Consider the following 14,359-nt stretch of genomic DNA (forward strand, 5'->3'; position numbering starts at 1 on the left):
CAAAACGACAACCAACAGATTGGGAAAAGATCTTTACCAATCCTATAACAGATAGAGGCCTTATAGCCAAAATATACAAAGAACTCAAGAAGTTAGACCGCAGGGAAACAAATAACCCTATTAAAAAATGGGGTTCAGAGCTGAACAAAGAATTCACAGCTGAGGAATGCCGAATGGCTGAGAAACACCTAAAGAAATGTTCAACATCTTTAGTCATAAGGGAAATGCAAATCAAAACAACCCTGAGATTTCACCTCACACCAGTGAGAATGGCTAAGATCAAAAACTCAGGTGACAGCAGATGCTGGCGAGGATGTGGAGAAAGAGGAACACTCCTCCATTGTTGGTGGGATTGCAGACTGGTAAAACCATTCTGGAAATCAGTCTGGAGGTTCCTCAGAAAATTGGACATTGAACTGCCTGAGGATCCAGCCATACCTCTCTTGGGCATATACCCAAAAGATGCCTCAACATATAAAAGAGACACGTGCTCCACTATGTTCATCGCAGCCTTATTTATAATAGCCAGAAACTGGAAAGAACCCAGATGCCCTTCAACAGAGGAATGGATACAGAAAATGTGGTACATCTACACAATGGAATATTACTCAGCTATCAAAAACAACGAGTTTATGAAATTCGTAGGCAAATGGTTGGAACTGGAAAATATCATCCTGAGTGAGCTAACCCAATCACAGAAAGACATACATGGTATGCACTCATTGATAAGTGGCTATTAGCCCAAATGCTTGAATTACCCTAGATGCCTAGAACAAATGAAACTCAAGACGGATGATCAAAATGTGAATGCTTCACTCCTTCTTTAAATGAGGAAAAAGAATACCCTTGGCAGGGAAGGGAGAGGCAAAGATTAAAACAGAGACTGAAGGAACACCCATTCAGAGCCTGCCCCACAGGTGGCCCATACATATACAGCCACCCAATTAGACAAGATGGATGAAGCAAAGAAGTGCAGACCGACAGGAGCCGGATGTAGATCGCTCCTGAGAGACACAGCCAGAATACAGCAAATACAGAGGCGAATGCCAGCAGCAAACCACTGAACTGAGAATAGGTCCCCCGTTGAAGGAATCAGAGAAAGAACTGGAAGAGCTTGAAGGTGCTCGAGACCCCAAAAGTACAACAATGTCAAGCAACCAGAGCTTCCAGGGACTAAGCCACTACCTAAAGACTATACATGGACTGACCCTGGACTCTCTCCCCATAGGTAGCAATGAATATCCTAGTAAGAGCACCAGTGGAAGGGGAAGCCCTGGGTCCTGCTAAGACTGAACCCCCAGTGAACTAGACTATGCGGGGAGGGTGGCAATGGGGGGAGGTTTGGGAGGGGAACACCCACAAGGAAGGGGAGGGGGGAGGGTGATGTCTGTCCGGAAACCGGGAAAGGGAATAACACTTGAAATGTATATAAGAAATACTCAAGATAATTAAAAAAATAAAATAAAATAAAAAAAAAGAATCTATAAAAAAAACAAACAAAAAAAAAAAAAAAAAAAAGACCTGTACAAGCCCAAGCCAGGAGAGGAGGACCCAAGAAACTACCACTAGCTAATGAGCTATTGGCATTTGCTTGCCTCTTGGAAAGGGAAAGCTAATTACTCCAATGAAGTGACATTTGGCATCGTAACTACACTCCAAGGCAGGCCCCACACCCAGTAGTAGTCAGCCAATACAAACTGAAACTTGATGGGTTTAAAAGACACACAGGCAGAGACACAGAGGAAGATGCAGACAGACAGACAGACAGACAGACAGACAGACAGACAGACACACACACACACACACACACAGAGGTTGGATGTGTAGGCACTGGGAGGAGGATGAAAATGATCATTATGAATTTCTTCAAGAATAGATGGAAATGTTATTTAAAAACAAAAAAAAGAGTCAAATCCTATAGCGAGAATGTTGGTTTCTTTAAAATACAAATATGAATATGTCTTTGTTTCAATCCAGGTGTAGGATATGGGGCTGCTTCATTGTTCACAGTAACTATCTGTTGCTCAGGCTCTGGCAGGGGCATAATTTTGCCAGCTGAAGACAGTTTACTCTTCAGAGGGTATAAAAATGCCAGAGCCCCACGAGAGGGGCAGCAGCAGCTGCTGCTGCTAGTGGTGGTGGTTTCTGGTTTCTGGTTTCTGGTTTCTGGTTTCTGGTTTCTGGTTTCTGGTTGCTGGTTGCTGGTTGCTGGTTGCTGGTTGCTGGTTGCTGGTTGCTGGTTGCTGGTTGCTGGTTTCTGGTTGCTGTTTTCTGGTTTCTGGTTTCTGGTTGCTGGTTTCTGGTTGCTGGTTTCTGGTTGCTGGTTGCTGGTTGCTGGTTGCTGGTTTCTGGTTGCTGGTTGCTGGTTGCTGGTTGCTAGCTTCTGGCTGTTGGTTGCTGGTTGCTGGTTGCTGGTTGCTGGCTTCTGGCTTCTGGCTTCTGGCTGTTGGTTGGAGTCACCCTGACTACTAAGATTGGGTTTGCTCCAAAGAATTCAATGCCCCTCCCTAATCAGCAGAAAGTAGTCTATTGAAATTGATACTCTCTTCCCTTAATCCTTTATCCTTCTTTCTCTCCTACCTAGTGTTGGGAGATTGGAATTGATTAGGGTGGAGTAGGTTGGTAGAGGAAAAAGAGCCCAATAAAGTAGCCAAAATGTACGGTGACAAAATCTATCACCACAAAACCATCAACACAGGAGACCGCAAGGGAGGAAAATCTGAGGAACTATAAAAATAGGAAATAAGAAACTAAAAAATGATAGTAGGAAGGTCTTACTTTTCACCAGTTATCTGGAATGTAAATATAAATCATCTACCAGATGACGAGCAGAAGCTGCAGAGACAGTTCAGTGGTTAAGAGTTCTGACTACCTTTTCAAAGGACCAGAATTTAACTTCTAGCACCCACATGGCAGCTCACACGGACATATAACTCTAGTCCCAGGGGATCTAACTCCCTCGCCCTGCCTTTGTAAGCACTGCATGTACATGACACATGCACACATGCAAGCACATTGCCCAGGCACATAAGAAGGGGGGAAGAAGTCACACAGTGAATGCATGGATTAAATAAGCCAGGTGTAGTGGCACAGGTCTGTGATCCTAACACATGGGTAGTAGTATCAGGAGGATTTCTCTATTCCTAAGAGAATAAAATAGATGTAAATATAAATAAACAAACAAACAAATAAATAAATAAAAATAAGACAGATTTGTAAGCTGCCTATGAGAACTTGCTGTGGCTTTAATGGTGCATAGACTGGAAGGATTTCAATGTAGAAGATGCTTCATGTAAAAAAGGGTGCAGGAGAGGTTCTCCTTAGACTAGGCAAAGAGACCAAGCTAAACATGGGCAGAGAGACAAGATGGTTTACGTAATGATGTGATATAGGGAAATACTACTAAAGATCAGGAGGTAATTCATGATGAGTGTAAAATAATTACACACACACACATGTGTGCACTCAACATTGGAATACCCCAATGTACCAAGTAAATAATAGAGTGACAATATATAAGAGTCATACAATAGCAGGACTATACAAGGTATCACTTTTAACAGTGGATTCTGTCAAAGGACAGAAAAATCAGTGCAGGAACATTCAACCATTCAACTTTAGCTACCCTTTAAATAAAATGGGCCGAACAGACATACATATAACATTCTACCACCAACCATCCATATCTATATTCTTCTCTAAGGCCATGGAGTACCTGCTTTGGGTACCAGATTATATGATCAGACACAGGCATGCCTCATCAGGTCTGAGACTACAGCCATAGTACTATAAAGTGAAGTCAACTGTAAGAAAGTCCACAAATACATGGAGCTTAAATAAGATGTTCCAGCACAATCAATGAGCTCAAGAAGAGAGCAAAGGAGAATAAATATCACAAGACAGAGCTGCAGACCAGTACACACAGGATTTGGCAGAAACAACCCTGAGAGGGAAAGTTCACATGCCTACACCCATGAAGATTTCAAAAGATGTAACATTATACACAAGGAATCAGATAAAGAAGACTAGACTACGGCCAAAGTTAGTAGACAGGGAAATGGCAACAATCAAAGCAGAAACAAGTGAAATAAAGATTAGAAAAATAACACAAAGCATTAAGATAATGAAAGGTTGGAATTGGGGGCTGACCAGATTGCTCAGCAGTTTAACAGGGCTTGCCAGAAGCCTGATGACCTGAATTCCATTGCTAGAACCTATGTACAGGTAGTAGGAAAGAAAACAGATTCCCCAAAGTTGTCATTTTACCCTGGCATGCTTTCAAAGGCAAAGGCAAAAGCAGGTAAGTTACACACACACACACACACACACACACACACACACACACACACACACACACACACACACGCACACACACACACAAACACACACACACGGCAGGGGATACTCATTTTAAAAATATGTTGGATTTGAGATAAAGAAAATTGACAAACCTTTAAACTAAAAAAGAAAACGCTCAAAGGAATGAAATCAGAAATTAGGGGAGACATTGCAACTGATACCACAGACATACAAAGGACCAGGAGAGACAATTGTGTATAATTATATCTACAAAATGGATAACCTCAAAGGAGGGCATAAATTCCTGGGAAAATAAGTCAAGAAGAAAAAGGAAAGGGAGCACAGACTAATAGCAAGTGAAGATGTTCAAGAAGAAATGTAAAACAAAACAAAACAAAGACAGATGCCATCAAGGGGAAGCACAGGGTCCCCACTGTTGACTTTTACTTCACTTGTTTAGCAAAGAAATCGAACGGAAGCCTTCCTGGAACTTCCAGACAACAGAAGAGAGAGTACTTTCCAATTAATTTTAAGTGGTTGTGTTACCTTAGTGTCCAATCTAGACAAATTTAATACAGATCAACATGCTATGATGGCCTGAAAGATGAGTAAGCAGAACTCAGTATCACCCAGTGATTTAAAGCTTGTTCACCTGTCAAGTAGAATATTTCCCTGGTGTGTGTGTGTGTGTGTGTGTGTGTGTGTGTGTGTGTATGAGTGTGGTGTGTGTGGTACGTATATGTGTGTGTGTGTGTGGTGTGTATGGTACGTATATGTGTGTGTGTGTGTGGTGTGTGTGGTATGTATATGTGTGTGTGTGGTGTGTATGTGTGTGTGTATGAGTGTGGTATGTGTGTGGTATGTATATGTGTGTGTGTGTGGCGTGTGTATGTGTGTGTGGTGTGTATGTGTGTGTGGTGTTATTTGTGGAGTATGTATTTGTGTGCATGGTGTATATGTGTGTGTGGTATGATGCACACAAACCAAAGAGAAAAAACAAATTTCAATATCCTATCATAATAGACAAAATGAAACGCAATGAAAATATGAAGAAAAAAAGAATATACTTCAGCATAATGAGGGGCAGAGGTGACAAACCAAGTGAAGATTACACCCAACATCACACACTTGAAAGTTTCCCTACTAAGGTCAGGAACTGGACAAGGCTGCCCACCCATGCCACTTCTGTTGACTGTAGAGTTAGATATGAGCAGTTAGATAGGAAGAACAACTGGCATCCAGAAGTGAGATTATCTTTAGATGAAGAGGACACAATTTTATCATGCAGTACCTGCTAAAGATGGCCGCTAAAGTTGCTGGACTAAGGAAGGGAATCTGCACATAATCACTATTGTTTCCATATGTTATCAATGAAATGGATGGAAAAGCAATCAAGAAGGTTTCCCATACAAAGAACTTCACCCAAAATGAAATTAGAAATAAATTTAAGCAGGCTAGGAAAGGTTCATACTATAAAATACTGAAGATGGAATTGGAAAAGAAATTAATAAATGGAAAAAGAACCCCCTGTCAATAATTTGAAGAACATTGTTGAAATACTCACACTATTCAAAATAATCTACACATCCAATGCATTACCTACACAATTCCCAACATGATATTTTATCACAGAAACAGGAAAAATGCTGAAATTCACACGGAGTGACAAAAGCCTCTTAAGAAAAGGAACATACTAGAGGCACCATGCTACCTGCATGGCTCTGACGTTAAGGCAGACATACAGACCACAGAACAGAGAGAACACAGAAATAGCTTCATATTTTGTTCAACTGATCTTTGACAAAATCATTGAAAATACACAGTGGACAAAAGGTCAGTCCTTTTGATCAATGGTGTTGATATATGTAGAAGAATAAGACTGGACCCTTAGACCATATTCAAAATGGAGCAAAGACTTAAACACAGGAATTAACCACCTTTTAGAATAAAACCACCTTAAGAAAACATATGGAAAAGGCTCCAAGACACTGCTGCAAACAAAGCATTTTGGATTATGACTCTCAAAGCACAAGACACAACTTTAGTTGGAGGATTCTAATTAAAATGCTTTGTGAAGCCAAGAGAAAAATCAACCAAGAGATAACCTATAAGACAAGAGAAGATTTCTGCAGGCCATACATTTGATAAAAAGTAAATTTATAAAGCATATTAGAAAACCAATCCAATAACATCAAGAAAAGAACTTGACTAGGAAAATGTGCAACTATCCATTTCACAAATGGTCATCAGATATGAAAAATGCTCAAAATTGCTACTGCAGGATATTTGATCCCCCGCACCCCAGACTGTGGACTAGAAAAACCTTGTTGTGGTATTGCTCAGCTCCAGGCCACACCTTTAACCAAAGAACTTTCTGTAAATAAGAGCTATATAACGTCAACAATAGGTCAAGAGGTAGAACAAGCAACCAGTTGCCAGGGAGTGAACAGGAGGAAAAGAAAAAATGAGGGTCTTTGAGTTGAAGAGGATTCAAGACAGTGTGGTGGAATGGGGAGCTGGGTGCTTTCTCTGCCTAGTTCAGTGAGCAGGCTTTCACCCCAGCATCTGATTCCTCAATCTTCACTGGTAAAACTGAATGGCTGGGATTTTAAAATAAAATAAACCCACAATACATACAACTATAAACTCTATGACGATACAAACTGAGCCCACAGTAAGATACCACTGCATCTCTGCTATGGAAAAAATTACTCCCAGAACTTTTGGAGAAGGGTAATGAAGAGGGACCTACCTTTACACACTTATGATAGGAATGGGTTACTTAAAACCTAAAAAGAGCTGTCTGTCTGAAGTGTGGCACTCACACTGCACGGTGTCTTGTTCCTTGCATTTTGAAGGAAACCACACCAGTATGTTGAAGAGGCACTTGCACTCCTGTGTCCATTGCTATATCACTTATAACAACAGCATATAAAAATAAATAAATAATGGTACATGTATAACATAACGTATCTATTTATGATGTTTGTAACAGTGATGTATAGTGAGCAGAGGCCTCCAGTGAAAGTGAGACTCATATAGATGGGGAGATAACTTAGGTTTGTTGTTGTTTATTTATTTACTGGAGGATTTAAAGTCTCCGATCTATTTTTATTTACTTTTTGGTTTTTGAAAAAGAGAAATAGTCAAGACAATATGGATGACCCTTGTATTAAAAGGCATAGATAGACAGGCAGAGAAAGACAAACATTGCAGGATTTCATGTAGGCGTTCACAGAAGCACTGACTAGAGTGAAGGTTTCCCAGGGCTAGGGAAGGATGGGGGATAAGGATAAGGGGATAAAGTTTGGGTTATTTAAATGGAGGAATGTTCTGAAGACTTGCTTTACATCAAGATGACCAGAGAGTAACTGGAAGCATTTGACTTCAAGATGGCTAAGACAATGGTTCTAACCCTCATAGCCATCTGGCTATTTTGCAGCATGCTTCTTTATGAAGAGGCAGTGCCCATAATAAGTTTGTATAGTTTTCATCCACTAAGCTAGAGAAAAACTAAAACAAAATATATGTGCTCTTAAATACGTTTACATGCAAATTGCATACCTTGCCCTCAAGCTGCTGAAACCAATTGCTAGTCAAATAGTAATTTTATCAGTGTTTGCCTGGATTCTAGGATTCTAGGTTTTTGGCTTGATTTTTTGGTTTTTGTTTTGTTATGATTAAGGAATGAAAAACTATGCAATATTGATGAACTTTATAAACTATTTCCTTAGAGTTTCTGCAGTTTATTATTTAAGTGTCTCATAAGACATGAAGGAAGTCATTCGGAAAGCAAAACCCAGGACATTGGGCAAATTACTCAAAATGCCCTTCTCCCCACCATCTGCAGACCAGAGATCCTACTTTTTATTATTGTGGTTGGAAATGATCTCATCCTGTGTGTAAGTCTAATTGTAGCCGATAGATGAGAAGCGGTCTTTTCTTCCTACTCCTCCTATGAAACGCAAGCTTCCTAAAAACAGGAAGGAATGCTGTAGGCTAACCCATCGCAGTGTCTGAAGTCTGCCTGTGAAAGGCTCTGAACCAGAAGTCCTCAAGTAGCTCACGCTTCTTCCTGTTTTCTCTGTGAGCTGATAAAGAAAATTTTACTTTCCTCTGATAAGCACATTTTAAAATTCCTCTGTGGTTAATACTGGGAGAGCTGACCACAAATATTTCTTTCAGCATTTTATGGGAAAACATTCAGGAGATCAGATGAGGCAGAAGTGAGGGTGCCGAGGCCCTGCTGGGCTAGCTGCAGGAGCTGTGGTGACCATGGCTGCTGTTATCACTTATCTACTGAGTCACATCTTCCTCTGGGTGTTCTGAGAATGCAAAGCAATGTTAATACTGGCTTCAGCCAAGAACTGTGACTACCATCTGGGAAAGGAAACTTGCAAGTGCCTTCTAGAGAATTCCGTCCCTCTACTGGTCCGTGATTTGAAAGGCTCTGACTTGGCTCACCTTGGGAGGTGTGGATAATGCAATTCAGATGAAATCCATCTGATCCGTGAGATACAGCAGGAAGGTGTGCCATGTGGTCACCCATGATTCTGGTCTGGGGACAGTTCCCCAGGACCCCAACAGGTAGAAGATTTGTAAGTAAATAAGAACCCCAATTTTGCCAACAGCAATGGGGGCATTGAGGAAAGAGAGACTTACGGAAGCAAATGCTCCTGGTGGATTTTCTGCATGACTAAGGGTCAGATACATAACTTAAATAGAAATAGATGTGGAAGGAGGCCACGACGAGAGGACAGAGAAAGGAGATAAAGTAGTAGCCACCCCATGTGGCTGTGTCAGCTCCCTGCCAGGTTGAGGCTTAACGCCAAGATAACAGTAAGGACACATGTTTAAGAAAGAGCAGGGTGGAGAAGCAAAGGCCTCCATACACCCATCAAGGTAAAGAGAGTCTAGGGGTAACTGTTTGAAATGGCTGGACGTGAGGTCAGGAAGGGTACCATATCAAATGTCTTGTCATCTCTTCAGGAGTTAAGATAGGAAGTGAGATTAACTAGGGAGCCAGAGGCGGAGATGGGCTGAGAGGGATCTGGAAAGAATGGGGATATAACCCAGGGAGAACCTGAGACTCCAGTGGAAGATGCTCAAGACCAAGTTTGAAGAGCTGCAGTGAGCACAGGATGAGGTCCCTAATGTGGAGAGCGGCAAGGGCTGCCTGCCCGCCCACCTGGTGTACACGCAAACCCCGCTAAATGTGGGTGCCCATGTGGCTGTACTTGACGCTTCCCCCATGCATTCAGGCTAGTCTGCTTTGGCTTCCGTCTGAAGGGAAGGAGCAGCAGCTAATTCCCAAACACTCAACTCTTGGGGTATGGTTAGCTTTTGTATATGGCTCGGTCCAACCATGATCCTGTACATGGCTCAGTCCACACATGCTCCTGAAGAGCTGATGCTTGCCTACAGCTCCAGGTGACTCTAGTAACAAGAGTGCTGACCGGGAAAGAAGACAGAAGCCCACAGGTCAGGGTATTTGTCGTCTCAGCTTTTCTCACACAGCTAAATAACTGCCATATGTTACTTATTCTATTCCACCTAAGAACCTTTCTACAAGCCTACACACCAGGACCTTCCCTAGCCTCTGCCTGTACTGTTTCTGGCCTGAAGCTACTCTCCACAGGAAACTTCCCCATCATCTGACCTCTGCAGAAGACCAAACTTACACTTTTTAAACTCCTCTCCTCCCGTCATTTTTTCCTGATTTCTGGCTCTCTCATCTCCTTTAACCTCATCTCCATAGTTAGACTAAGGGTCTCCAGGTACTTCTTATTCCTGCACTTTCCTCCCCGCTTGCCTTGTTCCAGAACCCACCTGCTCAATTTCCATTCACCTCCATGCAGTGGGAAACTCCCCGATCAGGAGCTGGGGACTGGAGCCAGGAATTCATAAAGCTACTTCATATACTCTCTGTCACCTCAACTGCTCATAAAACTTTCCCTGCCCTTCAGACAGAGACCCTTAGCCCTAATTAGCACTTACACCCACATATGCACACACGCATGCACATGCACACACACACACCATCATCTGTCCCTGAGACTCCAAGACTGCTTTGAACTCAGACAACATGAAACAGCTGGCCCCAGGTCCCTCTCGTCATTGCTCCTGCAAATCGAGGGACCTGCCTCTCCCAGCCTTGTCAACAGCCAGAGCTCCCACCTGAAACACTCAGGTCTGTCCTTGAGCCAAGACTGCTTGGCCGGTTCCTGATCAGAGGCAGTTACCCCAGCACGGAAAAGCAAACCTGAACCTTCCTTCCACCAGACGTCTCAATGCTGCAGCCGGGGCTCATTCGCACACATGATTTATGATCTAATTTAGCATGTAAGGAAACATCTGCATTTTGCTTTTATCATCTTGCCAGCAGACAGGCTGAAGACAAGATGTGTACTGTAGACTTGTTTAATGGGGCCTTAAACATTCCCTCTCACTAGCCTGAGCTTATACAAGGCTCTAGTTTCAAGAATTGTCTGATCTGACCTAACACAAACAAACATGGAAATAAAGCTCTCCTCAACACATCCATACCACAGGGAGAGTTGGAATGGTCATAAAATCTCTGCTGATCAAGTCTTCCAAAGAGCATTCTAGTGGCCAGGACTGTCTTTGGATTGGGGGAATAGAAAGGTGACTTGGTTATTTAATACTATGCATCCAGACTGGGTCCCTTTTATTGTTATATACAATTTTAAAATGTTCGTTACAGCCCATGAGCTTGGAAGGATATTTGCTTTGGGGAAAACATCACAGTTGGCTGACGTTTCAAGCAGTGTTGCATGCGTGCCCCCCACATACACAAAAGATACATTCAAGTCCATTCCCCAAACTGTGACTGTGGCCTTCTTTTGACCCTGTCATTGGAAACATGGTCCTTGCAAATATAATCAAATTAGTATGTGGTCATAATGGATGGGTGGACTTTAGCTTTAAATGGAGAGAGAAAATTTGGATTCAAGATCATACAGATAGGAAGAAGGTCATGTGAAGACAAAGGCAGAGACTTACAGGGGTCATTCACCAGCCAAGGAGCACCAGCTGGAGCACCAGCCAAGGGATGATCAGAAGCCACCAGAGCTGGGAGAGATGTGGCATGCATGCTTTACTCTGAGTCCAGAAAAGACTGGCCCTGCAGGCACCTCGATTTTGACCCCTGATCTCCAGAACTCTGAAATAATGCATGTCCATCATCTTAAGCCAGCATGCATGTAGCGATTTCTTACAGTATGACAAGAAAGTAACGTGGGCATGCAAAGGCCATACCTGCTCCGATACTGTTGCCATTGCTGTGGCATAGCTAGGTCTACGCCAGGAAAGGGGGAGCACAGTATGACACCTGCTACAGTGTGGGTCTGTAGCGTCCTCCTGTGTGTGAAATGCTCAGCCCCCAGCTTGGAGCGGCAGAAAGGTAGCAGATACTTTAAGAGATGGGGTAAAGTGGGCATTCTCGGGTCACGGGAGGTGTGCCCTTGAAGGAGACTGAGAGACCCTGGTCTCTTCTTCCTTCTCTCACTTGCTTCCTGGTTGCCATGAGAGGAGCACCTTTGTTCCACTTTGCACATGAAGCAATGGTGCTAACTAATCATCCTGAAACTTCAAAATCCGAGCCTAAACCAAACCCGTTCTCTGTAGAAGTTGATTTGTCTTGGGTTCCCTATGGCCACCTGTCTCTGCTTCTTCTTACACAAACCAAAGGCTGAAAATGGAGATCGCCCAATGCTAGCTTATCTGTGCCTGCATCTATATTGTGCTTATCTGTTGACACCAGTGTCGCTAGCCTAACTCTTGACCAAGTGACAACTTTCGTACCCAGCATGAGTGAAGGTGCCAAGGGGATACTCCCACTGTGGCTAGCATGTGGTCTTCACCATGCCTTAGGTCACCTGTGCCTGAGAAACAGTCCCCTAGGGAATACACCTAGATCAAGTCTGTGTCCACACCTAGCTTGAAATGCTAGCTAGACACACAGTGTGATGGGCTAGTCCTTGACACATCTGTCTGGTTGGCTTCCATTTCTCATCATTCTGGAATGTGACAGGTAACTTGCCAGATCCCTTAAATGAAAACAAGGCATTCGACTGTGCTCTTGCTGGCGTCTCTAGAAAGCTCTCCTAAAGTGCTCTGGATGCAGGAAGGAGCTGGTCTACCCAGAAGAGAGTCTAATAGGAACCGATTACAGATGGCCTCTTCTCTCTCTCCTGCTTCCCCCACATCTTGAGACCTTGGTAAACTTTGCTAAACTGCACTTTATTTAATATGCTATTTTCCCCAGAGGACTTCTACTCAGAATCATACTCATGATCTCACATCCTAGGGGCCAAAACATTTTCCTAGGAAGAGAGATCTCATTCCTGTATTTACAGTCATAAAACAGAGGCTTCTCTGAGTCCCCGGATTTTAAGATTTGAGTTGGCAGGCCCTACAACAAGTGTTCTGATGGCCCCAGTCTTTGCCTTCATCTCTTATTAGTCTGCTAGTTCAGGGTCCTGTTTATGAGGGTCCATGGAAATAAAAAAACTGAGGTCATTTGCTCACAGTGATATTCCCAGCTTCCAACATGGGGCTGGGCCCAGAAAAGGTTCCCGCTAACTCCTTCTCCTATGAGTGAGTGAGTGAGTGAGTGAGTGAGTGAGTGAGTGAGTAGAGGTCGTTTTGACCCTGGCCTCACTGTGCTGGACAAGCTAGCCTGCTTTCCTCTGAGCTCACAACAGGAAGAGGTCTCCAGATGACGAATGTTGATGCAGACAAGCTGGAGTCAACTTCTTGCCCCAGGTCTGTTTTGCAATCTATAAAGGGCAAGGGAGATTGCTTGCAAGGCTCCGTTAGGAGCCAAGAATTTGAACTCACTATCCTGGCTCCTACGGTGGTGTGGCTCCTTTCCCAGCTACAATGGTGAATTTGTGTCCCAAGTTATTTCTGTAGTTGCATGCCCATATGCTCAACATGAGCTGACTCCCAGAGCCGGCTTCAGGATGCTGAGGTCTGTGCATGCCAGTGGTGTAATTTGGGATCACCATCCCTTCAGCGAAGGCTCCAGACCTGAGGATGTTTGTCCCCAGTCTGTCCAGGTCTCCTGAGCCACCTACAACTTACCACTAAGAGGATGGGGAATGGTGAACTGCTTCTTGTTGGCGCGGACAGGAAGTAGGCTTTGCTTCTGCCCCAGGCTCTCCTTTTGTTGGGTTTTCCTTTGCTGTACCATGTGCTTAAGCTTTTGCAGCCGTTCTTGTGAGCGAGAAATGAACTGAGGTCTATGGACTTCCAGGGCTTCCTAATTGGAACAAAGAACAGACTTTGTTTTTAAAGAGAAGGGAGACTTTGCTCAATGGGAGACAATCAGGAGCACAAGGCTCTGAGGCAAAAGCCACAGTGCAAATCCAACCCCTGTCCCCAAGACCGTGTATAAAGACAGTATGGGCACATTGATGACAAGATACTGGAGGTCAGTACTGGACAGCAGCACAGAGCACACTGTATCAGGACCAAGAAATAACTAGCACTGAAGCCACTGGGTACAAATGGCCAACATTTATTTGTGGATTCATGCTGCTAAGCTACTCACTGATGAGGAACCCAAATTTCAGGGTTCTGTAATTCCATAGTCCAAGAGACATGGGTAGGACTAAAAGGCAGGTACTAGATAGAAATTAGCATACTCATCCCAGCTGGGGGTAGAGTCTTAAGAAGCACAGGCATTGTCCTCCTGTTGTGGAAAATGGTGCTTCTCAGAGGCCTATCTATAAAGAGAACTGCTTCTCCTGGGTAGATAGAGGCAGAAGGCGTTGCTATACAGAGTGGTTTTGTGAGTGTCTCCTTGTACAAAGAAACATGTGCAGGGCTGTAGTGATATTTTAGAATTTTGGAGATGTAAGAATGTGCTTTTGTTTTAATCCAAGGTGTAGAGATGTAGGGCTGGTTTTGATTCTCCATAGCAGCTGACTATGATTTGCTTCATGCTCTAACAGAGGTGTGAGTTCATCAGCCGCAGATAGTTTCTGCAACTGTATGTTTATTCTGGAAACTTCTCATAGGGTATATAAATGCT

At 43.3% G+C, this 14,359-nt stretch overlaps 1 protein-coding gene across 30 annotated transcripts in view; it reads right to left on the reverse strand.

Annotated features, from left to right (window-relative positions):
• C1h10orf90 (similar to human chromosome 10 open reading frame 90) overlaps positions 1 to 14,359 on the reverse strand; it is a 232,411-nt gene that overhangs the window by 15,751 nt on the left and 202,301 nt on the right. For all 30 annotated transcript variants that reach the window (XM_087655359.1, XM_087551767.1, XM_087659887.1 and 27 more), the window contains 1 exon segment: positions 13,408 to 13,585. In XM_087655359.1, coding sequence (XP_087511485.1) covers positions 13,408 to 13,585 — 178 coding nt within the window.

This window comes from Rattus norvegicus, chromosome 1 (assembly GCF_021556685.1).
Source record: "Rattus norvegicus strain SHRSP/BbbUtx chromosome 1, alternate assembly SHRSP_T2T, whole genome shotgun sequence".
Classification (NCBI taxonomy): Eukaryota; Metazoa; Chordata; class Mammalia; order Rodentia; family Muridae; genus Rattus; species Rattus norvegicus.